This window comes from Cucumis melo, chromosome 9, assembly GCF_025177605.1.
Source record: "Cucumis melo cultivar AY chromosome 9, USDA_Cmelo_AY_1.0, whole genome shotgun sequence".
NCBI classification, from domain to species: Eukaryota; Viridiplantae; Streptophyta; class Magnoliopsida; order Cucurbitales; family Cucurbitaceae; genus Cucumis; species Cucumis melo.
In genome coordinates, this window is record NC_066865.1 from 18,788,298 (window position 1) to 18,816,132 (window position 27,835).

The following is a 27,835-nucleotide window of genomic DNA, read 5'->3' on the forward strand; positions in this document are numbered from 1 at the left end:
TGGCCCATTAAAGACAATATTTAAGTCCAAAAAGTGCCCAAACTTTGTTTTCCTAAATAAGGCTAATTGATCGGGTTTGAGTTTGACCTTAATATTATGTGTTGTCTTTTCCAAATGAGACAAACAACTTACTAGGGAATAAAAATGATGGGAAGGATTAATCTTGTACAAGGGTCCGTCGGTCGATGTCGAAGTCGATGTCATGATTGAAATCTGAAGAAAAAGGAACAAATTCCAGCAAATAAGTCGATTCCAAAACCAAACATTTACAGCAAATATATTGAAAATGGGTTACAGATAAAACTCACTGAAATAAGAGAACATGCTCAAAAGTTGATCCTTAGGTTCGAAAAGGAGAAGCGACGAAATGCACTGGAGGACCGACGACAGACGAACAGTCGGAGTATCTTCGAAGAGCAGAGCGGGAAATTTCAAAAGCCAACGAAAGGAGATGTTTTTTTTTTACTTCAGGTGTTCTATGCGAAAGAGAAGGGAAAGCGAACGTGGGTAGGCGAAAAATCAATAGAGAGCGATAGAAATTTAATGAAGGGCATTTTTGTCCATTCACACCCAAATTGTCCTAAAAGTCTTTCTTTTGAAAACTTGTTCCAAAATTCATTTAAAAATCTTTTTTTAACCTATTTTTGGCAATTTCCCAAAATTTTTTAGTAGTTAAAGATTATAAATTTGAAAGTAGGTGTGAAGTTTTTGAAAAATTTTGGGATAATTTTGAGGCAACATGAGAAGTGAAGGGACATTTTTGTATAACATAAGCTTACTTCACAATTAATAGATTAACTTCTCTCTTTCAAAATAATAACAATAATAATTTCTCAGGAAAGAGTTTCATTACTAAACAAAGTTCCTAATTTCATAAACTTTTTCTTTTTCAAAATAAAAAATCGTTCTTATTTGTGCCCAAAAAATAAAAAAGATTTCGTCAAATAATAATATTTGGTAGTACCGGTGGAGTTGATTTGGGACAGAAATTTCGAAGCTCACTCCATGTTCAAACGTATTTTTGTCACCATGACGATTCAGCTTCATCCCATCTTCTGAGTAATGGTGAAACACTAGCAATGGCGCCACTCATAATGGAGCTTCCCGTAACCAACGCCTTTCCCCCTTTGCTCCGTTCTTCCTTATGCCCATGTCCTTGTTCTTCAATTTCAACCCCTAGCCTCTTCTTCCACCGCAGGAAGATGTTTCTCAGGTTCGCCGAATATCGTAATTCCTACCCATTTCTGCATACTACTCCCAACGGTTCTTTATCCAATGCTTCTGGAAGGAGCAACAATGAGAGGGATATCTGGGATGATTATGAGTTCGTGGAGGTTATTGGCATTGGCAGTAGAAAGGAAGCCGTACTTGATTTTTGTCTCGAGTCGGCTCTTAGGACTTCATCGCTGCGATTTTGGTAATTTCGACAAGTTTATTTGCTTAGTTATGTACAATGATAGCAAGAAATTGGTTTGCTTTTAGAATTATGTTTGTTAGTTGAGTTGCCATATGTTGTAAATAGTGCAAACCTTCAATGGGTCTCACTATTTTAGCTACTATTGAAAGTTTATTATGGAAATTTCGAAGTTTTAATGTTGTGTGGAGAAATTGATTTCATTCTTTACTTTTGGTTTTTAAAATTTTTGCAGGCAGATTGTAAGACATGATTCTTCAAAAGTCCAGCTACTTCAGAGATTCGTTGAAAAAGGTTCTTTTTTTTACGCTTTTAGCGTTTGATCTTCCATTTTAAGCTGTTTCCATACAGGATAGGCTGTTCTACCAGTACATGCATTTGAGTTTTGGGACACCTCAAAGTAGCTTTTACCATTTAATAAATTAGTTCACTTTGAAATTCCAATATGTGAGTGAGAATTGTGTTTATCTTAAGTGTACACCTTGAAGTCTTCTCAGATGTTGTAAGTTTCCCAATTCTCTAGCTTATCTTTTTTAGAAATCGGAAGAGAATTTATGTTTTACTACTCCTTACACACACGCCATTCAAATGTCCTCTTTTCACTCTTGTTTTAAATAACATTTTAAATCACCAATTCAACTCAAATGGGTAAAGTCAAATTTAATTATATATCACTAAAACGCCCCCTCTATTATGAGTTTGAAATATTTTGAAAGAACCAACAAGTGGAAATCAACTTTAATTGGGGAAAGAAACAAGATTGCCTGGGCTTGGACCCAGGACATCCTCTGCTCTTATACCATATAAAATTACCAATTGACCTAAAAAGATCATGTGTTCAAGACCCATTGTTGTTTCCTCACCAATTAATATTGATTTCCAATTATTGGGTCATCTTTTATATTTCAAGCCCATAAGCGAGAGGAGTGGCAGGTAGTGTTAGATAGTATGTTAAATTGGCCTTCTCCCATCAGCTTAATATTTTGGGTTGAATTGGTGATTTAAGGTGGATTCGGAGTAGGTGGTTCAGGAAGGTTTTATGTTCAAGGTTCGGTTTTTAAGCTCTTGCATTGTTGTTTCCTCCCTAATTAATGCTAATTTCCACTCGCTGGTTGTTCCTTTATATTTCAAGTCCACAAGTGAAGAGGTGCGTTAGAATTGATATTAAATTTGTCTTCACCCATCTAAGCTTCTGGGTTGAATTGGTGATTTAAAATAATGCCTAACTGTCTATTCAAATTCCTATCATGTTATCGATCCTAGTGTTTTTAAAGATCAGGGTAGACGTATCCTTGCGTCATTTCTTTCTTTCTTTATAACATTTTGTTGTAGTAAGCTTAATTTTCTTCATTTGTATCAATATCCACTCATCAAATTAGTAGCAACAATTAATTTTTACGTCTGAACAGTATATTTTTCCATACTCACACCCAGAGCTTGGGAGACAATAGCTTAAAAGAGATATAATAATCCTTGATGTATTTTGATTATGTTTGCAGATTACTCCCCAAGGATGATTGACGTTCCACTGTCACTACTATCATGTCCGAAGGCAGTTATACTTGTTTGTACATTTCTTACCTAAAAGTCCTTTATTTCAATAGAAATTAATATTTATGCATTCAGACCCAAATGTTCTGAATTTGATTGCTTGCCTTTCTTCTTTCTAAAGACATCGATTGGTTTGTTATGATTCCTTCATGAGTTATGATGTCTCTTGGGGATCCTTAAGAGGAGACAATCAAGTATTAGTATGTGAGGTTGACTCTACATTGCCTATTATGATAACAAGTTCATCTTTTCTTGGCCTTTTTCTTGCAATCAGCAAAATTTTATGACAGAATAATATTACAGAGAAAGCGGTTCAAATCTGCAACACAAAGAATCTTGTTAAAGATATCACATAGTTGGGTGCTTTAGACGAGGGGATTAATATTTCATTAAACTATGCTTCCTAAAGAAGTATGTAAAATCGTAGTTTGGGTTACAAATACGATATAAAATGGGGAGTTTTGGGATATTTCTGTTAGACCCCTTATTAAGCATGTGTACAATAGAAGGAAGAAATAGATATTTTTTTAATTGAGCATGTGGGATGTAATTTCTTTTGGACGGGAAATTACATGTGGGAAGTAATTTCTTTTGGTCGGTGAGAGGGACAGTATAAATAGATTTCTTTTGGGCGGGAAAGGCATGTAATTCTTGTGTGAGTGTTAGTGTTTTGACAATTTATTGAGAGAGAGAAGTGCAGAAGAAATTGTAAGGAGAATTGAGATTTCCTCAAATCTTCCATCTCCATAGTTGATTGAATCAATAAAGAGTATTATTCATCTTGAGAATTAGAGTTCTAACATTTGGTATCAAAGCAAAGATCCGTAAAATAGAAGAAACATGGTTCAGACTTGAATTAGGAACGACTGGAATTTATCGACCAAGAAATTGCCGGAATGAAGAAAGAATTGAGTAAGGTGCCGGCGATAGAACTAAGCCTGAGCGAAATTGCGAAGAGCATCGATTTGATGCGACTCCAATCGGAAATGCAACAACAGTTGTTATTCATGATAATGGAGACGAGTACGAGGGAATGGTCTGCGATGAGTGGACAAATGACCAAATCCGTCGCAAAAGAAATTGAGAAAGCCAAAGGAAGGAAAACGAAGTGACTTCAAGTAAAATGGCAAGATCGGACCGAAATTTCGGAATTGACCGAAATGAGCAAAAACAGGATGCCGACGATGGTTACCACGACCGAAACAATTTTAAAAAGATCGAGATGCCGGTATTCACTTGGGAGGATCCGGATTCCTGGTTATTTCGAGTCAAAAGGTATTTTCAAATTCATAAATTGTCCGAGTCTGAAAAAATGCTAGTGTCTATAGTCAGTTTCGATGGTCCGGCGTTAAACTGGTATAGATCATAGGAGGAGAGAGATAAATTTACCGGTTTGTCTAATATGAAAGAAAGACTATTAATACGGTTTCGATCTAGCAAGGATGGAACGATCTGTGGGCAATTTTTGAGAATTAAACAAGAAAGTACAGTAGAAGAATATAGGAATCTATTTGATAAGATGGTACCACCATTATCTGATTTGCCTGAGAGAGTAGTTGAAGATACTTTTATGAATGGCCTTTTACCATGGGTAAGAGCTGAAGTAGCTTTTTGTAGACCGAAAGGGTTAGCGGAGATGATGGAGGTAGCACAATTGGTAGAAAACAGAGAAATCTTTAGAAATGAAGCCAAATTGAATGGGTACTCTGGCGAGAAAGTGACCGAACAAGTCAATGGGAATGGTAAAGCTGTTTCCAGTATTGTGACTGGGGAAATAAAGGAAATATTTCATTTCCTATTCGTACTATCACTCTGAGGAGTTCTGGCTCCAATGAGACCCGAAGAGAAGGATCATATAAACGACTGCCCGATGCCGAGATTCAGGCTAGGAAAGAGAAACGTCTTTGTTTCCGATGCAATGAGAAATACTCTGCAGACCACAAATGTAAAATGAAGGAGCATCGTGAATTGAGGATGTTCGTGGTGACAAATGACAAGGAAGAATTTGAAATTGTTGAAGAAGATAAAGAAGAAAAAAAAGAATTGAACCGAATAGAAATTAATGAGGATATTACTACTGTTGTTGAATTATCAATCAACTCAGTAGTAGGACTAAATGATCCCAGGACGATGAAGGTAAGGGGTAAATTGTTTGAGGAGGATGTGATCATATTGATCAATTGTGGTGCGACGCATAACTTTGTGTCGGAAAAGTTAGTTAAGAAGCTTCTTTTACCCATCAAAGAAACATCACATTATGGGGTGATTTTGGGATCGGGAGCTGCAGTACAAGGCAAAGGAATCTGTGAGAAATTAGAAGTGCAACTGAAGAACCGGAAGATTATAGAAGATTTCCTGCCCTTGGATCTTGGAGGTGTCGATGTTATTTTGGGAATGCAATGGCTTTATTCCCTAGGAGTAACTACAGTGGACTGGAAAAATTTGTCATTGACTTTCTTTGTTGACGGAAAATCAGTAAATATTAAGGAAGATCCCAGTTTGACGAAAGCAAGGATCAGCCTTAAAAACATGATTAAAAACTAGGGTGATAAGGATGCAGGGTTCCTAATTGAATGTGGATCAATAGAAGTGGAAGCTTTGGAGAATGATGGCTGCTGTTTGAAGAGTGCAGAAGTCCTGAATTGTGGCCCGATTAGCTCTGTCATAAAACAGTATAAGGATGTTTTTGAGTGGCCGGAAAAATTACCTCCAAGAAGAGAAATAGAGCATCAGATACGTATGAAGGAAGGAACCAATCCCATCAATGTACGACCGTATCGCTATGGTTTTCATAAAAAAGAAGAGATGGAGAAATTGGCGAAAGAAATGCTTAATTCTGGGGTAATAAGGCCTAGCACCAGCCCTTATTCTAGTCCTATTTTATTGGTCAAGAAGAAGGATGGCAGTTGGCGTTTTTGTGTTGATTATAGAGCAGTCAATAATGCAACTATTCCGGACAAGTTTCCCATTCCGGTAGTGGAAGAATTGTTTGACGAACTTTGTGGTGCATCCTTGTTTTCAAAGATTGATTTGAAGTCCGGATATCATCAAATCAGAATGGGCGATGAGGATATAGAGAAAACTGCTTTTAGAATGCACGAAGGTCATTATGAATTTTTGGTGATGCCATTTGGGCTAACCAATGCACCGGCTACTTTTCAAGCCTTGGTGAATACAATTTTCAAGCCATTCTTGAGAAAATTCGTATTAGTGTTCTTTGATGATATACTAATATATAGTAAAAATGAGGCTGATCATGTGTTGCATATGGGAAAAGTATTGTCGATTTTGCGGCAACATGAGTTATATGCTAATCAGAAGAAATGTAACTTTGCTGAGAAAAAAATAGAGTATTTTGGGCCACGTGATCTTTGGTGAAGGTGTGGCAGTGGATCCGGAGAAGATTAAAGCTATAACAAATTGGCCGTAGCCCACAAATATAAAAGAAATCAGAGGGTTTCTGGGTTTAACGGGGTATTACCGCCGTTTTGTGCGCAATTATGGAGCTATTGCTGCTCCTTTAACTCAGTTGTTAAAAAAAGGAGGGTATAAATGGACTGAAGAAGCAACCAAAGCCTTTGACAAACTGAAGACTGCGATGTTGTCTCTGCCGATATTAGCTCTTCCAGATTTCAACCAACCGTTTGAAATCGAAACTGATGCATCTGGCTTTGGGGTTGGCGCGGTTCTAGTTCAAGATAAGAGGCCGATAGCATATTATAGCCATACATTGGCATTCAGAGACTGAGTTCGGCCAGTGTATGAAAGGGAACTAATGGCTGTTGTGTTGGCTGTACAAAGATGGCGTCCTTATCTGTTGATAGGCAAATTTAAAGTGAAAACTGATCAGAAGGCGCTGAAGTTTTTGCTGGATCGGAGGATAATTCAACTCCAATATCAAAAATGGAGAGCCAAACTTTTAGGGTATTCATTTGAGGTTGTTTACAAACCGGGAGCAGAAAACAGAGCGGCTGATGCGCTCTCTAGAAAACCGACTGAAGTACAGCTGTTTGGGCTATCAATTCCGATAACTTTAGACTTGGAGGTGATTGAAAAAGTGGTTTTCCAAGACCCAAAGTTCATGAAAATTGTCGACGGAATTGAACAACTTGAGGAACCAGCCGGCAGCAAATATTCATTGCAGAATGGGATGTTGATGTTTAAGGATCGATTTGGTGATTTTAAAGAACTCTTCCTTAATACCAGCTATTTTAGACACTTTCCATAATTTAGTGGTTGGGGGACATTTTGGGTTTTTAAGAACCTATAAGAGAATAGCCGGTGAACTGTATTGGGATGGGATGAAGGCGGATATTAAAAAACACTGTGAAGAGTGTTTAACCTGCCAAAGAAATAAATCGTTAGCTTTGTCTCCAGCCGGGTTGTTAGTACCGTTAGATATTCCTCAATCCATATGGATTGATATTTCAATGGATTTTGTGGAAGGTCTTCCGAAATCTGGCGGATTTGAAGTGATTCTGGTCGTGGTGGATCGATTGAGTAAATATGGACATTTTCTTCCTCTTAAACATCCTTTTACTGCTAAGCTGGTGGCATAATTATTTGTGAAAGAAGTTGTGAGGCTGCATGGTTTTGCCTTGTCCATAGTGTCGGATAGAGACAAGATTTTCCTTAGTCATTTTTGGACTGAGCTGTTTCGTTTATCGGGCACTAAACTGAATAGGAGCACGGCCTATCATCCTCAATTTGACGGCCAAACTGAGGTTGTCAACAGAGGAGTGGAGACTTACTTACGGTGCTTTTGTAATAGAAAGCCTAAGGAGTGGGTGAGGTGGCTTCCGTGGGCGGAATATTGGTATAACACCATTTTCCAACGGGCTATCGGGATGACTCCTTTTCAGATTGTTTATGATCGTCAACCTCCTGCTATTATGTCCTATGGAAGTACCCTTTCTAAGAATTCAACTGTGGAGGAGATGTTGCAGGAAAGGGATGCTATTTTGATTACTTTGCGTGAACATTTGCGCTTAGCACAGGAGCAAATGAAAGTGTATGCGGATTGTAAAAGGCGAAATGTAGAATATTGTGTGGGTGATTATGTGTTTCTGCGTATTCGCCCTTATCGTCAAGCTACTCTGCGGCGGAAACGAAAATAGAAGCTTTCGCCCCGATTTTTTGGTCCTTATAAAATCGTAGAGAAGGTTGGATTTGTTGCTTATCGCCTTGAGTTACCGGACAGTACTAAAATTCATCCTGTTTTTCATGTGTCGCAGTTGAGAAAGTTAGTTGGACAACATGAGAATTTACAGCCTACTATTCAGTTTGTTAATGAGAATTATGAGTGGAAATCCAATCCGGAAGAGGCTGTTGAGTACAGAAAGACTGTGGCTGGACAATGGGAAGTTTTGGTAAGTTGGGAAGGCTTACCTAAGCATGAGGCTACTTGGGAATCCTATGATGAAATGCAATTATCATACCCAACTTTTCACCTTGAGGACAAGGTGAATTTGAAAGGGGGAGTAATGTTAGACCCCTTATTAAGCATGTGTACAGTAGAAGGAAGAAATATATATTTTTTTCAATTGAGCACGTGGGATATAAGTAGGTTGGTGAGAGGGACAGTATAAATAGATTTCTTTTGGGCGGGAAAGGCATGTAATTCTTGTGTGAGTGTTAGTTTTCTGACAACTTCTTGAGAGAGAGAAGCGCAGAAGAAATTGTAAGGAGAATTGAGATTTCCTCAATTCTTCCATCTCCATAGTTGATTGAATCAATAAAGAGTATTATTCATCTTGAGAATTAGAGTTCTAACAATTTCTTAAGAGGAACTTTGGCAGAAAGGTGCAGATCTAATTGGTTGGGGCTAATTTTTTCCTTAGCTAATCTTCTTGGCGTGCATTTAATAGATTGAGCCTCTTTCACCATTTAGCTAGCTAGACAAGCCTCCTTTTTCTTCCTTAAATATGCCAAATTGAAAACTACCACGCTTCAAGGGATTGGAAAATATGTGCTACCCTGTGAAGTGTTCTAATTTTCCTTCCCTATACTTTCCCCCAAAATAATCTCACTTTTCTCATAAGTTAAAGAACCATTCTCTTGGGCGTGGGAATAAAGATCTGTAATAGAAAGGAAGGTTAGAAAGAACCAAATAACTAAGAGTCTAATCTGCCCCCTCTTGAAAGCAATTTTCTTTTTCCATCTAACCAAATTTAGCCTCTTTTCTATTATTGGGCTTCAAAATTCTAAAACTTTCTTGGAGTTTTTTTTCTAAAGAAAATCCTAGGTAAGACATGGGAAGTGTTGCAAATTTACATCCCAAAGAAGTAGCAGCACTCTCAAATCTTTTGTGGCTTACACTCTGTTCTTTAAGAGAAAAAGCCTCAATGCTGCCTTTATTTTTTTATAATATTGCTTTCAAATCGTTTTTTTTTTCATATTCTCATGCTTTGGTGAGTATTTTTTTTTTTAAAATGAGATTTACAATAGTATTCAGCAAGGGTGTGGGACAATCAAGCTAGCCTTTGGTCTGTTATCCTTTGAAGGTTAGCTCGAATGAGAATCTACTGGCTATGTGGTCCTTTGTGGAACTACCTTACTTGAACATGATCTATAATATAATTGTACAACCGCGTTCTTAAGTTCTAAGGCAGCCCTAGAAGGTGCTTGAACTGATATATTTTATGTAAATGAGCTTGAGAGGCCACTCATTTATATGGTTGCTCCTGCACGAGCATGCTTTGTAGGATGAGTACAGCTGATTGGCTGTTATGGCACTTGAGTCTTTTCCTCTCTTTTCCTGACAGTCTTTAGGAACTTCTGCAGGTCTATATTGTGGAAAGTTCCATTACTTGGAATCTGTCTGGAGCATGGATGACAAAAAAACTCCTTAGATATGGAGATAACTCTGGAGGAAATCTAAGAAAATATAGTTTCTGTTACTTCCTCATTTAGATCTACTGCCTCAAGAGCTTTAGAAAACTATGCAAACTTAGAATGACTTTTTCATTTTTTATCATAGGCCAAAATATTGTGATTGTCTTAATGTAGGGTTTTCATGGAATTCACATTATCTTTAATCTAATTATTCCATCAATTTCTATTTTTGTCATTTTTAGGTGGTTAGTGCTGGATATGGCTTTGATTACTTAGCAGCTGTTGATATGCTTAGAACTATAAGATCTGCAAATGGATTTACGGTTACAATTGTCTTAAAGCCTTTTAGCTTTGAAGGGAAAAGGCGCCAGGATGAGGTAGTGAATGGCATGCAGATTATGCTAAAAATATCCTTGTAATAATCATGTATCTTGCAACTTGTAGAAATTTTCTATTTTCCATATATCTGTAAATTTTGTTACTGCATTTGATGTGCATCCATAAGATATTATTTCTAAAGTTACTAATGATCAAAGTAAATTTCAGGTTAAACATTTGGTAGGAAGGCTAAAGGAACATACAAGCTTTTTAATCGGTGAGTTATGATTAAGTGGGGGAACTTTAAAGACTTGAACTTTTATGTATTTATTTTTCTTAACTTAAATTGAAAAGGTGGGGTGGTATGTCTTGTCCTTGGATCCTGCCATTGTTTGCTAGGAGCCTAGGGTTCAATATCCTTTTGGGAAGAGTTGGTCACTGGGATCTTCCTTTTCTCCAAGGACTGGTCAGAATCCTTTCCAAAACTTAGATAAGCTAGCTATGGGCCTAGGTTTACTTTGATCATTGGCCCATCAGAGTCTTAATTCCAGTAGGATTTTGTGGGTGGTGGTACATTCAAGTTTGATAACTTTTGGTCGGACCATCCTTCTTTTAAGGCGTCCTTCCCCTTGTGGTGGAATGTGAAGGTGGAAGGTAAGTTGGATGTATCTAATTTTTTAAGGAGGCGTCGAAGCCTCCTTAAAAGTGAAATACTTCGCAGAGGGAGGATACCACTTGGTCAAGTGGGAGGAGGAGTTGAAGCCCGTGGATCTAAAAGGTTTGGGAATTGGGAGCTTAATACTACGTAATGAGACCTTTGAGGTGAAGTAGTTGCATTTCCTCATGGAGTTGAACACATTATGGTTTAGGGTGATAGCTTAAAAAGAAGAGGGATATTGTTGGGACTCAAATTCCAACACAGAACTCTGGTATGAAATCAGACCTTTATTGCTTTATAGTAATACTGTATTACATTCAAGAACTCGAATTGAATGATGAATTCAATTCAGTAAGTACAATCTCTCCCTCACCAATCTGTTTCCCATCTCTCAAGGAAGTACAGAAAGACTCTTTACAAAATACTCATGCCTCTCCTTCTCTCTGTTTCTCTATTTATAATTTCCTCTTTACTCGTGGTCCCCTACTTTTTAGTTAGTCAGTAACTAACTATTTTTGGTTATTTGTTGGTTAGCTGGCCTCTTCTCTTTATTCTTATTTCTTCTTGTATATTGATGAATTATTGGAGGTCTATCAAATATCTAGTAGGAAGATTCTCATCCTTTTGAGGGGGGTACACGTAGTGATTTGAGGGACCTTAGCAAAAACCTTTGGATAACTATTTCCTCTAGGTTTTCTTTTATTTTTATGTTCACTATTAATTATTCTTGGTCTCTTTTGTAATCACTTTTAGGTGCTTTGAGGTCTCCCCTTTTATTTCATTTATTTAATGAAATGTTCCTTATATAAAAAAAAGCACTATTAATTATTCTTGGGAAAGGATCAAATTTTTATTTTTGGGAGGATAGTTGGGTAGTGGATAAGCCTTTGTGTGCTTTGTTTCAGTGATTTACCATCTTTCGAATAAGAGTTGCATCTTGTGGTTTGAGTCTCCCCTTTTTAGAGGTTAGGCAGTTCTTCTTTGATTACCTTAGGCTTCTCATTCTCATGCCCTTTGTCTGATAGAGAGGTATTGGAAGTGACAGGTGTTCTTTCTCTTATTTGAGGCCAACATGGGATTCCTAGAGCTAGAGGTGTTAGTATTTGGTCTCCCTGTTTTTAGGTGGTTCTCTTGATAGTCTTCCTTGCCTATCTTATTTACTCTTTCTCCCTCCCCTATTGCCTTCACTTCTTCTTCAATTTGAAGGTTAAAATTCCAAAGAAAGTTAAGGTGCCTGTGTTTAGAGACATTCTTTCTATGTTTTGTTCATGCAATGGTGCATTTTCTGTGTGCGGCACCAGGAGGACCTTAGAGCTTGTGTACGGCACGAGGACCTTAGAGATTGTTTGGTAGAGAATATGAAAACAGAAATTTAAAAACAAAAGATTCAATGAAAGCAAAGTTGTTCCTTATGTTTTCAGATATGTGTTTGGCGATAGATTAAAAAATTGGAATCTAATTTTAAAAAAATGTTTAAATGTGTTTGATACCATATATTTAAAAATCACATAAAACTAGTCTTGCTTATCCACTAAGATTTAGTTGACAATAAACTATCATTAGTTTATTTATGAATATAATTTATAGTTAAAAAATTGTTGCAAATTTTGATACCCATGGTTTGGAGAAAGTAAGAGTTTAGTCTCTATAGTTTGATAAAACCTCGTATATAGTTCTTATGGTTTGGAAGACCTTCCTAAATAGTCCCTACGAAAGGGACTATTTTCTATGATTTTACCAAATTATAGAGATTAAATTCTATCTTTTGGAAACCACAGGGACCAAATTTGTAAGTTAACATTTCTTAAAAAAAATTATCATTTAACATAAAATATTTATATAATTATTATTTTGTAGTATTATATAATTTATAATACATTACATAATACATATTTTATTTAAAAGAAGGAAATGAGTTTATAAGTTGATATATTGTATTTCTAAACATTTTTATATGTATTTAATATAATTCTGCATTTTAAAATGTAAAATTCGAACCTTGGATACAACGAAAACATAAAATTGTTGTTTTCAGAATCTTCACTGTTAGGATCACAAAACCCGAAAACAATTTTTAGAAACATAATCCAGGTTGTCTACCAAATGCATGTGCTAGGCCCCAATCCTATTTACTTATAATAGGAGAAGTAAGAAAAAACATGAAACCAATGAGGAAGAAACAAGTGGCATGGGAAAGCATATCCATGAAACCAACCAGAAGAATACACGTGGTGGAAGGGAGGAAAGCAAGGAGATAGGGGACCAGCAGGAGGGGCCCACAGTTAGTTAGTAGTGGGTAATTAAAAGGGGCAGAGAAGAACAGAAGAGGTACAGATATTTTGGAGGAGAAAAAGGAAGAGGCTGCAGGCTCCTTTGCAGAGGAGAGAATAGAGTCCAGGTTCTTTTGTTCTGGTTTTTATTTTCTTGTGTTCGGCTGTGTTTTGGTGATTTTCGAGTTTGTGTCCGTTAGACATTCCGGTTATTGTATTTTGTTGTTCTTTTGGTTAACACTTCAACGAGGAAATTGTTTACTGTTTGATTGAAGTGTTCTCTAGTTTTGGGCTATAATCCTTTGTTGAAAGTAATAGAACAGTCAGATCTTGTGGTATCTTAACAGCATGTCTACTGAATTCAGTAAATTCGGAAACTTGAAACAAAATTTGGATTCTCTATCAAACACGCCTTTGATATTTTGTTTTGGAATTTTCAGTTTGCTCAATTCCTTTGGAGTCATTAGTTGAGATCATTTCGTGTTTTTTTAGGGATGTGCTTCTGAGTTTAGCTTAGAGAAATAGTAGACTTTTTTTTAGGGATATTGGGTGAGGGGGTGGTTAGGTTTAATGTCTCCTCATGGGGTCGGTCAGTGGTCACTAAGCCTTTTTGTTATTATGGGTTTGGTCTTGTTCTTTTGGATTGAAGTCCTTTGTGTAGTTTGGGCCGAACTTCCTTTTCCTTTTTTTTTTCTCTCGCCCCTCTGCCCTTGCCCATTCTTTCACTTCCCCGGGTGAAAGCGTAACTTTTGGGAAGGGTGATCTAAACCAAAGATTAGTTTCATTTAGGGAAAACTATGACCACTTTATCCTTTCTTTTCATGCACAGATATTGACACTGATAGACTACTTGAAAAGGACTTGGTGACTCTTGACGATGCTGTGAGATCTGCAAATAATGCTGTCTTGTTGGCTATAAATTCAATGTCCATTGTCAAGTCTGTAAGTTCACTTTGTCTGTCATTCATTTGTTTTTAAGATTTCAACTGTTTTCTTTTGACGCATTATATCTTGAATATATCAGGAGATGATAATAAAGTTTGTAGATGAACCTCAAAATGATTTGAAAGAGCTTGGTGTTATGGACGTCATGGAAGTAAGTTTCCCCAATTTTTTAAATTGGTTGCTTCTGGTGTCTTTGTCTCTCTTGGTTATGTTAATCACTATATTCTTAGTTGAGACTGTTTACGAAGATTATTGGTTAAAAAAGTAAAAATAAAAAGATCCAGAGAGAGGATACTTATCTTGGACCTTTGCTTATATTCATCTTGTATAGATATAGAACTCTAGTGTATAGGCATAGAACACCAATAAGAGATATGATAGCAGCTGAAGCAACTGAAAGCAGCCACGAGGGAGCAAGACTTCAGAAATCATTTGAGAATAGAATGCTGCTTCAAAACTGTCTCCGAAGAACTTTATACACGTTGCCAAAGGAACTGCTAAGAGAAGGAGAAAGACTTCCAACGGAGGGCCAAACTTACTGCTCAAAAGTTTTAGAGTCTAGAATGCAATGGAAACTTTCTTCCTACCATCTGCTCTTTCGTGAGGAGCTTTGATGCCACCTTGATGTGTGGATTTTCCTAACCAACAAGCCTTCTGCGAGAACACCATGATGGAAGTGTCTGAAAGGAAGCGTAAGAGGGGATTTGACAAGTAGAAAGTGGGGAGGGGACCAGCTGAAGAATATTCTGCATGTAGGAACCTGCTGAAGGAATAGGGTTTCAGGATTCAGTGTGGAGGAAAGAATTTTTTGGGAGGGAGAGCTCATTTGAAGGAGAGAAAACTCTCCCGAATAGCTGACTGGTTTCTTTGTTTTCCTTGTTATTTCCATTATCTCGTGTTTGCTCTGTTCTTGTGATATTTTGGCTTGTTAGTTGTTTGAACTTTTGTGTTACTTGTTGATACATAACTAGAACAGAATGAGGCTGATATCCCTGTTTTGGTGTTTGGGTATCCTTTTTGGAATTGTTTGTGTGTTTTCTGTGTGCAGCTAACGGGTACCTAACACCTTCAATGGCTATTTTAAATCCAGCTATCCACAAACTGCTAGTTTAGTTACTGACAAGTTGATTTTTGGACAGTCTTTTAGGCCTCCAATACGGCTGAAATACTCAAGGAAGGGTAAAAAAGGAAGTGCAAAGTGGAAGTTAGTTATTTGGGATGGGGACCATTGAGAGAATGTATGGGAGTGAATATGGTCAGTATATATAATAATATGCTTGTGTAGGTAGAGCTTATGGATATGGAAATACTTCTCTACTCGAAAGAGCCTTTAGTCTAGATCTTCTCTCCTGAATACTGGCATTTCTACTTTCTTAAACTTGCTGCGATCATTCCTCAATGGCTTTGACCACAGTTAGTTCAACCACCACATTGACCTTTTATTCTCCTTCTCCTACCAATTTCTTAGTTGCAGAACCACTTACCACCTCTGACATGCCGGAGTTGCTTCTTAGTAATGCCACTTTGGCTCCAAGTGACGGACCATCTTCAACAGCGCTGCTATTCCTTCCTCTATACCCAGTGACCTTTTGACATGTTTGTTATGCTTATAATCTCCTGATCGGTCGACTGTAACTTTTCTTCGATCCGCTTTTGGGCCATTTTTCCGATTCTCCTCAGGGTTACTGCTCTGATATTGATATGTAAGATGTTTCCTTACTGTTGATATTGATATTCAAAGATAGCCCTAAGCCTTACACTTCCAGCCAATAAGAGAGAGCTAGTTCTCTCCCTCCTCTCAACTTACCGTTCTAATAACTATGTTTTTTTTATTATTTTAGCATTTTCAATATTTTTAACAGTCCTGCATCAAAAAGTCTTTTAGAGATTTTTAGAATTTTCAGTAATCAATGGATTCTTTAGACAGACTCGTTAGCGATGCATCAGAAACTATGCCTGCATAATCAAGACTGGAGCCTCTTTTTGTTAGTTTGGCTCATGTCTGTATTTTTCTTTTCTATTTTTTTTCTCAATGACAAGTTCTTTATTAACAAAAGAAAAGAAAAAAAGAAAAAAGAAATTCTTTCAGATTGTTACTTCCTCATTATCAGAGGGCTTTAGGGGAATTTTGGAATCCTATGACTTGGTTTTATTCCTCTCTTCAAGTGCCTGTTTCTAATATGTTTTCTGTTTTCACGGTTGTAAACTCTAGTTTCATTTTTTTTTTGGTATAGATTTCTATAATGGGCTTTCCCTCTTTCATTATCTTTTTTTTATTTGTTTCCTTCCTTTATGTTAATGAAAGCTTTGTTTTCATTAAAGAGGATGGAATTTCTACTATTTATAAATGTTTTTTTGTAAATATTAATTGTCAAATATTTGGTATTTATTGTCTTTAATTCTTTTCCATATTTGTATTAGGTCTTTTTCCATTATAAAAAAATCTAAACTAAACTGCACTTATTTCGCAATCAATATATTTTTTATCCTCTCAAAATTAATATGGTATTAGTATTAGAGCAGGAAGTGTTGTATTTGAACCATTGTAGTGTCGTTTCCTCTTCAATTATTATCGACTTTCATTTCTTGATCCTTTTTACCATTTCTCAAACTCACAAGTGACTAGATAATATTGACTGTCATTTGTCGAGGCTTTAAAAATTTTCAATCCCGCAAGTGAAGGGACTATTGAAGTATTGATAATAATTAAATTTTCTTAACTCGTTAACTTAAATTTTTTTTGTTGGGTGGTGACTTAACGGAAAAAAGAAGATAATATATCTTTTCTATTATGGATTGATTGTGGAAACATACAAATAATTCTAGGAACCCTTTTGCATCCCATATTTTTATTTTCTCGATAAGTCTTTTGCCTGCAGAATCAAGTCCTCTAATTTTGATGAAATTGCTACCACGTGTAAAAAAATCTCTACAGCTAATTGTTTTTGTTAGTTGTAGGCAAATTTGAATGTCCAATTATTATTTCCTTTTGTTTTATGAGTTCAAAAGTTGCATTCTTTCCTTAGTAAGGTTATTGCAGCGATATTCAGATTTTGGAGAACCTTAAAGAAGGAAAGATTGGATTTGGAGCTGGCCATAATTTCCGAACTTCAATCTTAAAGTCAATTTACGACTGCCCTTTCCTCACTGTGCATTTAAAGGTATGGCTGGGAAGCTTGCAAGTGAAATTGGATACTTGAACTATACAAAAGGAAAAGCACGGTCATCTGAATGTTTGTCTTTGTCCTTCAGTTATAATTTCTGAATCTTTGTTATCTAGTAGGTTTGATCTCCATGCCTATCTATATACTATTAAATCCGTTTGATGTATAGCCCAAATTTATTATGTATATGTATCCTAGACTTCTTAAAATTAGAAATTAATTCAATTTAAACTCTAAAGTTGCAGCACATGACATGTTTCCGGGTTTCCCTAGGACTATTTTCTCTTGAAATGTATGCACTATATCACGTTTATTCATCATCAATGTATGTCACTAAGTTATTGGATCCAGAATTTCTGATTACTGAATGTCAATAGACTTGGATGGTGTCTTCAGTTGAAATCCAAGGAATATATGAGTAAAAGTGAGAGTATGGATACTTGCTTCATATTCTCAATACATTTAAAAATCCATCTATTTTATTTCCCAAATTAAAATTTCATAATAGGAGTAAACGGATCTTTTTGCTTTCATGTATTGATTATTCATCACTAGTATTCTTAACTTCTGAAAGCCTTAGTACAGTATGATAAACCATTTTCTCCATGGGTATATATCAACCATTGTTCTCATACTGTTCAATTTTTCACTAGGATTTGAAAGGTATGGTTGTATGCATCGTGGCAAGCTCAAGTATTATTGATGACAATGATAAAAGTACCCTGTTGAAAACTTTTCGTGAAGTTACCACATATACAGGAAAAGTTATATTATCCATAATTCAGGATCTAAATATGGAGCCCAACTTTCTCATGACAACCGTCCTTATTGTTGGGTAATATACTTTTTCTTCAAGCTCTTTTATTTTTTTTTTGTGTGTGTGTGTGTTTTAATCTCTAATCACTTGTTAGAACTTGTCGAATTTTTGAATTGTTGATGTCTGTATAATGAATGTACATTAGTAAGACTGAACGTGGATCATGAATCCATGATGCACTTGTCAACCCTCTAATACTTGTGAAAGAGCTTAAATCAGTGTCCAGCGATAACTTGCATATGAAATTATTGATAGAACTCTCTGAAGAAGTTTTAAAACATGGAGCAATTGCCCCCCTTAATTTTTTTTTTTGGAATATTTCTTTAAAGAAAATAAGATGTTTTTGATCAATTGATTACAAACATACCAGAAAATTCTGTAGTGAAGAGGTTACTTGTCCTCTTTTAACTTTTCTTAGATTGGTCATGCAGTCGACATGATTTTGTTATCCTCTCCTCACTTTGTCCTCTTTAAGTTCTTGTTAAGATTCTTAACAATAAAACACCCAAACAACTAACTAATGGCTGGAAATAGAGGCACTATGCTAGTTATGTATTTATAGAGCCAAATAGCATTAAAACCAGTCACAAACAGTAAGGAAAACAAGAACAACTACCAGAAAAACATACCAGCCCTTCACAATGAGCTAGGAATCCCTAGAGGCTACAACAACCTTTACACCAAATAAAACAAAAGATGACCTAACCTCAAAAAGACCTAAATGATACTTTTTATAACCTTCTTCAAATTCCACTCCCGCGGGCCCCACAGCACTATCCCCAGCAGTCTTCTTTTTCAGCACCTTTTTCTTTCCCATAACTAATCATTAAGTTACCTCTTTACCCTTCGTTTTATAGGTATTAATTATAGGAGACCTTACACTACCCCTTGGCTCTAAATTCTTGAGGACACAAGGTGAAATGTAGGGAATTGTTGATTCATTTGGAAAACTAATTCCCAAGTTGCTTCAACCTCGGGTAGCCCTTTCTATTTTACCAACCATTCATTAGCTCCTAGCTCTTTGTTCCATCTGATATTGAGCACCGTTTCTGGTCATAATAGGAGTTCAAACTCCTCTGTCAGCATGGGGTGTTGATGCTGCACTCCTTGCTGTTTCCCCAACTTCAGCTTCAGTTGTGAGATGTGGAATACATCATGGATGGTTGCTTCCAGTGGTAACTCCAAGCGATAGGCCACTTTCCCAATTTCTTCCTTGATTCTATATGGTCCATAGTATCTAGGTGCCAGTTTCTCACACTTCTTTCTAGCCAGAGAATGCTGCCTATATGGCCTCAACTTCAAGTACACTTCATCCTCAACTTTGAATTTGAGCTCTATTCTTTTTTGATCAGCCATTTTCTTCCTTCCGTTTTGTGCAGTACACAGATTTTCCTTTATGGCATTAAGGGCTAGGTCTCTCTCTTTCAGCATTGTCTCTAACTCATTATTGGGAGTTTGCTGGTGCCCATAGGATAGTAGAGGAGGGGGTGGTCTACCATAAACCATTTGGAAAGGGGTTGCCTTTGCCAAAGCATGAAAAGTGGTATTATACCACAATTCTGCCCAAGGTATGAATCTATCCCAACTACTCGGCTGCTCATTGCAAAAACACCTTAGATATGTCTCCAAGCATCTGTTCACCCTCTCGGATTGTCCATCAGTTTGGGGATGGAAAGCCGCGCTCCTCTTCAATATGGTTCCCATCATAGCAAATAGTTCCCTCCAAAAGTTGCTTAGGAAAATCTTGTCACGATCCGACATAATGGACTTAGGGATTCCATGTTTTCCAATCACCCTATCAATGAACACTTCAGCAACCTGTTTAGCTGAAAATGGGTGTCTAAGAGTTATGAAACAGGCATATTTACTTAACCGATCAACCACCACCATGATGACATTTAACCCACCAGCCAAGGGTAGTCCTTCAATGAAATCCATGGTCCAATCCTCTAGTATTTTCTTCAAAATTGGCAAAAGTTGCAATACTCCAGCATGCTTCGTAGCTTCAAACTTATTCCTTTGACAAATATCACACTGCTCAACATATTTTTTGATGTCGTTTTTCATGCTTAGCCAATGTAATTCCCCACATTCTTTTGTAAGTTCTTAGGAAACCCGAATGGCTCCCTAAAATGGAATCATGGAGGGTATGCAGCAGGTTTGGTATTAAGGAGGATGTTTTTGGGATAACTACCCTTCCTTTATACAACAATCTCTCATTCTCCCATTGATATCTTCCTCCCTCTTCCGAATTCTCCTTCAACCTCTTTATAATTTTCTGCAACTCCCCATCTTTTTGTACTTCGCTTTCTACCACTTCCATGTCAATTCAACTCGGGCGTCTGTTCCAATCTAGACAAAGCATCAGCTGCTTTGTTTTGCAATCCTAGCTGGTACAGAATTTCGAAGTCACACCCTAGCAGCTTAGTTAACCACTTTTGAAACTGATGTTGCACTTCTCTTTGTTCCAATAGGAACTTCAAGCTCTCTGATCAGAAATAATGGTGAATTTCCTCCCCAATAAGTAGCGTCTGCACTTCTGCACAACAAGTACCCCAGCCATCAACTCCCTTCCATGTATAGATTTGGAATGTGCTCTCGAGGATAGTTTCTGGCTAAAGAAAGCGATTGGATGTCCATTTTGTGACAGCACGACCCCCAAACCAAAGCCTGATGCATCAGTCTCTATATAATAAAGGGCAAAGGCCAATTCGGTAGGGCTAAGACTAGTATGGTAGTCATGGAAGCTTTTAATTGTTCAAAAGCTAATGTGGCTTCTTCATTCCAATTGAATGCATTCTTCTTTAGGAGTTTAGTCAATGGGGCTGCAATTTCACCATAACCCTTCACAAACCTTCTATAATACCCCGTTAAGCCTAGGAAACCCCTCAATCCAGTCACATCCTTGGGTTGGGGTCAATTAACCATGCTTTTGATCTTGTCCTCATCGGCTTCTACCTCCTTGCTGGAAATCTGATGCCCCAAATACTGAATCTTTAAGTGTGCTATCACACACTTCTTCTTATTGGCAAATAGTTGGTTATCTCTTAAGACCGTAAACACCATTCCCAAATGTTTCTCATGCTCAGTAATATCAGCACTAAAAACAAGTATATCATAAAAAGAACCAATACACATCTCCTTAGAAATGGTTTAAATACTTGGTTCATGAGAGATTGGAAGGTGGCTGGTGCGTTGGTGAGGCCAAACGGCGTGACAAGGAACTCACAATGGCCTTCATGAGTCCTAAAAGCAGTCTTTTCAATGTCTTCCTCCTTTATTCTAATCTGGTGGTACTTGGATTTCAAGTCTAGCTTTGATAATACCTTGGCTCCATGTAGTTCATCCGGCAATTCTTTTATTACAGGGATTGAAAATTTATCAGATACCGTTACCTGATTCAGCTTCTTATAATCCACACAAAACCTCTACCCTCCATCTTTTTCTTTACTAATAGAACCGGGCTGGAGTAGGGGTTGCGGCTAGGTCTAATCACCCCTGCTTGGAGCATCTCTGTCACCAGTTTTTCTATCTCTTCTTTCTGAGCATGACCATATTTATAAGGCCTAACATTGATGGGTTTTTGCTCGAGCAACGTAAGGATGTGATGATCAATGCTCCTCTTAAGAGGTAGTTCTCTAGGCATCTCAAATATGTCACTATATCTTTCTAGCAAAGCTTTGATCAAGATCTTCCTCATCACCTTTGATTTGTACTTACTTCATCATAGTCTTCTTCGGTTTCAACCACACATAATTGCATCTCAACTAAAAGGCCTTGGTCCTCTTCTTCCCATGTTTTTTCCAAGGTTTTAAGTGAACATTCAGCCTTAATAAGCGTAGGATCCCCTTTGAGAACCACTTGTCTTTCCCCAACCCAAAACATCATGGTTAAGGATGACCATGAACTCTCAGTGTCAGTGGAATTTAGCCACTGCATACCGAGAACTAAATTCACATTGCCCAATTCAACTACCTACAAATCTGCCACAATGCACAATTCATTCAACTTAAGTTTTACTCTCTTGCATATCCCTTGACCCTTGCATCGAGTTCCATGTCCAATTATGACTCCAAAAAGAGTTACTTCCATTGGCAGCTTCCTTTCCTCCACTATTTTCTTATGTATGAAGTTATGAGTGGCTCCACTATCAATTAAAACCACCACTTATACATCAATACCCTTCAATTTCATGGTGCCCTTCGATGAGAGACTCATGATGGTCTTAAGCTCAATTTCAGCCCCTTCTGCCAGCTCCAACTATTTCAGTTCTACTGACTCTTGATCTTCTTCCTCATTGCCATCTTTCTCATTCAAGATAAAAAGCATTAGTTCCCTCTTCTCCTTAATTTTGCATCTATGGCCATGGGAATATTTTTCATTGCACCTGAAGCACAATCCTTTGTCTAGTCTAGCACAAAATTCTGCATCCGACAATCTTTTTATGGGGTTCATTCTTTTGGTAGCTGCCCTTGATGGGTATAGTCACTTGCTTCATTTGAAATTCAGTTTTCTTGTGAGCTTCTTTATCATTCCCTCCCTTTCTTTTGCTGCTGGTGCCTTCTCCACTCTTATGTTCTAGCAACCCAGCTCTTCTCTTGCAAGCTTCAAAGCCAAGTTATGGTCGTTCACTAATTGAGCTTCCTTCATACATTGTTCCAGGGTCTGTAGGTGTCTACTAATGACTTCGGCTTGGAGTGCTGGTTCTAAACCAGTCCTACCCACCCTTGAGGTCTAAAAAACTCAAACATTCTACTCTTGAGGTCTTCCCATGACTCGATCTTCTTTCTATTGTGGCTCCATCTATACCAATCAACCTCCAAAACTCACTACAGCCACTTTCACCTTTTCTGTTTCTGGCAGATTATTAATCTTAAAGAAGTGTGCTGCATGGTAAACCTAAGATTCAGGGTTTTCACCTAGAAACATGGGCATTTCCAGCTTCTTGTATTTGCTTCGGTCCACTGTTCCTTGAGTTCCTTCATTAGTATCATCGAACTCTTCCATTTTTCCCTTCAGTTTCATCACAGAATCATCAGAAGTACCTGATTCTTCTCTTTTTCTATAGTTGTGATTTTCTCTCATTTCTTCTACTAACTGATCCATAGATTTCTACATTTCCAGCATCATTTCTTTAAGACCCATGACTTCCTTCTCTGTTCCTTCCATCCTTTCCTCTAACACACGCTGAGCCATTGCATGAGTAGTAACCCCTAGTTTCCGAGGCTCTGATACCAACTTGTTAAGATTCTTAACAATAAAACACCTAAACAACTAACTAATGTCTAGAAACAGAGGCAGCACTTTGCTAGTTATATAATATAGAGCCAAATAGCATTAAAAACAGTCTCAAACAGTAAGGAAAACAAGAACAAATACCAGAAAAAACATACCAGCCCTTCACAATGAGCTGGGAATCCCAAGAGACTACAGCAGCTTTTACACCAAATAAAATAAAAGATGACCGAACCTCAAAAAGACCTAAATGATACTCTTTATAACCTTCCTCAAATTCCACTCCCACGGGCCCCACAGCTCTATCCCATTCAGCACCATTTTCTTTCCCATAACTAATCATTAAGTTACCTCTTGAAGTGCCTGTGCGAGTGTCTTCAGTCAAGAGCTTGCTCGACAGCGCATCAGTGCATGTTTGGGTGCCTTCGTCATGGATGAAAGCGCACTGCTTTTTTTCTTTTGGCCTACATAACTAGACTGGGAGTCAACTTAATTCTGAATGCTTGGCTTCAGAGATTCTTCAAGGAAGTTGATGTCAGATGGGCTGAAAAGTTATCTGAGCTACTCTAGTTTTTTCTTGGGCTTTCTTTCTGGGGTTCTCTTACCATGTGCTTTGCTTAGTGTTATACCCATAGTGATAGTACACATCTTCACTATTCTCTAGTACATTAAAATTTTAGACATAATTAATTGACAAAACTAATAATTCGATCTCCAAATTTAAGTTCATATTCCAATTTTGTTTATAAAGCTTTTCTAGTTTCAAACTGATTGTTAAACTACAGTTTATTTATAGTTGAATCATTTCTCTGTAGTTTTTCTTGTTCCGTTGTTGACATATCCCGTTTTAAAGGTGGCATCTTGCTAGTTGGTTTATAATTTTTTTTTTTGTTGCAAGAATGACATAATTGGAACTGATAGGAAGGATGAATTAAAGCCTACTCTGTTGTTTATGGATTGAAATTAAAGCCTACTTTATTGTTTATGGATTGAAATTTAGTGTAACTGTCGTATGGATTCCAGTTCGACAAAGCAGCAATCTTCGAAAAATAGTAGCATTTTATCTAGATTGGCCCAGCGTTTCCCTTTGGTTTTTAAGCTTTTATGGAAGCCTCAAGAACCATATATGGAAGCCGAGAAAAGTGATATGCCTGAAGATGCAAGTCCTTCCAACGTAAGACAGTCATCAGACTCTGAAGTGGACGTAACGAAAATTGCTTCAGAGGGCATAGATAAAGATTTTTATCATGGCACAGAACCTGAAAATTGCCAAACAACATCCAATGGCAGTGATTTAGTCAGTTCTAGGTATAATTCATTTATTCTGAGCTTGTTCAGTTTCCAAATCTCTTCCTTTACTTGTCGTTGGTACCTGATAAATTTGTTAAATTTTGGTGAAACAGTGATTCTGAACAACTTGAGGCTGGACTATTAGAAACTGACGTGAATTCTTCTTTGCCCTTTAGCAGTGGAATTAGTAGAGGTTAGCACTACAGTGGAATTTCTTGTTTAAATCTTGCTTTATGCACAAATAGGTGGTATCACTTGGGACATGGAACATAATCGAGAGCACTGCTTATATTACTTCTAGCTTCTGAATTCAATCCATTTTGTAGGAGCTTCTTTACGCAGAGATCCGCTCCATAGATGGAATTTGGGTCCAGGACATCAGATCGCACAGCAGTGGGCCAGAGAAAGAGCTGCTGATGCTGAGTTGGCTTCTGCACTTGACAATATAAGCATATTTGACCTCCCAGTCGGAGTGAGACCTTCGGAAGAGGTCCAAGATAAAGCCTTGCCAAATCCAGAGATGAAATATGAGAAGAAATCTAAAGCTTCAATTAGTACTTCCATATTCTCGTCTCAGAATTCATTGACTGATGCAAGTTTAGAAGTGATTAAGGAATTTTACGATACTTCATCTGCATTTTTAAAAGGGAAATCTGCTGACATTCCTAAGAAGCAAGGACTTTTGTCTGTTCGTGCAGCATCGATGCTGGTGATGTATTTCTTATAGCTTGTTCACTTTTCATCCATATTTTGAATTAAAGTGACATCTGTGCATCTTTGACTGTGTCCATGTGTTTTTTTGTGTAGGGCTTTTGTTTTCCTCTTTTAACACCCTATTAACTGACGCTGGAGGCCAAATCATGCTAGATTTTGCAAATCCTTTTTAGCCAAGACACTTGATCTACTGCTGCTTTTTCTATTAGAGTGTCAAACTCTCAAGATCATTTATTCTTGCATTGTTCTTATGCTTGATATTTATATTTTGTGGTGGTGTCTTTTTGGATACTTTCGTTGTCTAGTGGTTTGCACTCCCTGGTTCATCCTAGAAGGTCTGGGAAGTCATTCGTTGTCTGAGTTTTTTTCTGTTCCATTGATAAATTATTTTGTAATTATAATTCTTCCTTGATTGATGCCAATAAGCAGAATTATTTCTAAATTGGTTTGGATGAGATTGGTATCTTGTGATACATTTTCTATATGCAATTGATTTGAGTGAAGTCCAATTGAATTAACATGTTTCTACTTACATCAATTGATCATGCCACGTAGTTCATAAAAGTTCAAGAATCTATTCTGAATTCCTTCTATAATACATTAACGTATCTATTTGACTTTAACAGCTCTCAGCTAATAGATGTTCGCCATTACCAAAATTTTACCGTTATTGAGCTTTCTGAATCCAAAAATTAGAATTAAGATGGTCATGTTACATTCAGGAAGCCGAGCGAGATTCACCTAAAAAGTGGAGTCCTGTGATGGAGCTGCAGTATAGAGGTGGCGTTTACAGGGGACGCTGCCAAGGAGGGCTCCCTGAAGGAAAGGTACTGTCCTTGACATAGAAGACAATTGCAAACTTATTTTATACCGACCTTTATGGAATGCTGCTTTTTGACTATATATGTACAGGGCCGTCTAGTTCTTCAAGATGGGAGCATATATGATGGTATGTGGCGATATGGTATGAGATCAGGTCAAGGAACAGTCTACTTCAACAATGGAGATATGTTTCAGGGATCATGGAGAGATGATGTCATGCATGGAAAGGTTTGTGCTATTCTTATTGTTTGGTTCACTCCAAATGATCATCATCTCCATCTTGAAAATGCTTTGTTGTGCATGCCACAATATTAAAAATATGCATTAAGCTCTTGGGAAGTGGGCTTTTGGTGTTCCGATTTAATTTAAACTTAGAATACGAGATGCTCCTCCCAATTTCACTGCATCTGGAAATATGACATGTTGGTAACATACGACATTTTTCTATCCACCTGCTCTAAGGTAAGTGTGGTCTAAACAATACCTTTAATTGGATAATAATTATCTGGAAAGGATGCAGCTTTGGAAAAAACGATTCCGAGTTCCTAAATTTTACTCCCAAAGATCAAGAAACTTTGTTCATAGTTGGCTCCTGAGAACATTTTTCCATCAGAGTCAATGACCACATGACTAGGTTATTAATTATATATATAATGAAATTAGGTGGCTATTTTACTTATTATTTCGACCAAAAATTCATATAAACAAAAGGGCATCACCACACGACTTATCCAATCCATTTTGGTTGGTGTCTAATACATCATTGATTCTTTTTAGACCAAAACTGTTTCCTTTCTCCCAAATTATTATGGGCTCTTTCTTTTACCTGAAATACACTATTTGAATTACGTCTTTGAAGTGATTTTGCTGTACATGAGCTTTTCATTGAACTGACACAATTCCCAATGTGTTTTGCCAGGGCTGGTTTTATTTCCACACAGGGGATCGGTGGTTTGCAAACTTCTGGAAGGGAAAGGCTTATGGAGAAGGTCGCTTTTACTCAAAGTCAGGTGATGTTATTTTTGGTCATTTCCAAGATGGATGGCGTCATGGCGACTTTCTTTGCATTAATGTTGATGGTTCAAGGTTGGTATTTTCTCCTATTCAGTGCCTATACAATAAATCTCCTCATCTTTCATTGTATTATTACTATTTCTACCTCTTAACCCTTTCTTTGTACATAAATTTCAGATATATAGAAGTTTGGAATGAAGGTTATCTTATGGGACGTGAGAATTTGGACTCCGGTGCTGATACTGCATAAATAACAAATACATTATTATTGTCTCTGTTTTCATATTGATAATCGCCTCCTAGAAATTGTACATTCTGTAGCTTCTGAACTAATCCACTTTTCTTGCTCTTTCACAGTTTCAGATTTCAAATTCTTTTGGGATTATCATAGAAACGATGTATAATATGTACATTGATCCTGATTTATTGCATGGATTTTAGCTTTGCACAAAATCAACAACTAAGCAATAGAACGTAAAGATCGGTACACAGATATATGTAGTTCATTGACAATGTGTTAGCTATGTCCACGGATAGAGGGAGAACAAATTTGTTAGAATATTTTTTGGAATACAATACGACGTCGTTAGGTTAGAAAGTTTATATATGCACTTCTCTAAATTTTAGGGTCAAAATTGTAAATTTTGGGGTCAAAATTGTAAAAAAATACACATGCACAATTACGAAAAACTAAATAGTTTTTGGGGGCGTTGCCCCGAAACCCCACCGGTGAGACTTCCATATTGAGTTGTTTGTAGTGCTACATGACAAATTCAAAACATTTCAATA

The 27,835-nt window shown here is 37.1% G+C and overlaps 1 protein-coding gene across 3 annotated transcripts; it reads left to right on the forward strand.

The window, feature by feature from the left end:
* The first annotated feature begins 913 nt into the window (after window positions 1–913).
* On the forward strand, window positions 914–27,499 carry LOC103504079 (protein ACCUMULATION AND REPLICATION OF CHLOROPLASTS 3, chloroplastic). Of its 3 annotated transcripts, none has more exons than XM_008468518.3 (16): window positions 923–1,417; window positions 1,650–1,708; window positions 2,914–2,978; window positions 10,042–10,176; window positions 10,346–10,394; window positions 13,875–13,987; window positions 14,070–14,141; window positions 17,041–17,151; window positions 17,808–17,989; window positions 24,230–24,514; window positions 24,610–24,689; window positions 24,823–25,205; window positions 25,933–26,037; window positions 26,123–26,260; window positions 26,952–27,118; window positions 27,224–27,499. In XM_008468518.3, the coding sequence occupies exons 1-16, from the start codon at window positions 1,080–1,082 to the stop codon at window positions 27,294–27,296; spliced, it is 2,355 nt and encodes a 784-aa protein (XP_008466740.1). In that variant the 5' UTR covers window positions 923–1,079; the 3' UTR covers window positions 27,297–27,499. The 3 variants fall into 3 exon arrangements, with proteins under 3 accessions (XP_008466748.1, XP_008466740.1, XP_008466745.1); XM_008468523.3 differs by having other exon boundaries at window positions 2,914–2,966; XM_008468526.3 differs by lacking the exons at window positions 25,933–26,037; window positions 26,123–26,260; window positions 26,952–27,118; window positions 27,224–27,499 and adding an exon at window positions 25,304–25,728 and having other exon boundaries at window positions 914–1,417.
* Window positions 27,500–27,835: the final 336 nt, after the last annotated feature.

Excerpts from the sequence above, each read along its gene's own strand:
- LOC103504079 (XM_008468518.3), top strand. The coding sequence starts at position 1,080 with ATGGCGCCACTCATAATGGAGCTTCCCGTAACCAACGCCTTTCCCCCT. Across the intron at positions 13,988-14,069 it reads CAATGTCCATTGTCAAGTCT|GAGATGATAATAAAGTTTGT; the intron begins GTAAGTTCACTT and ends TGAATATATCAG. Across the intron at positions 26,038-26,122 it reads GAGGGCTCCCTGAAGGAAAG|GGCCGTCTAGTTCTTCAAGA; the intron begins GTACTGTCCTTG and ends ATATATGTACAG.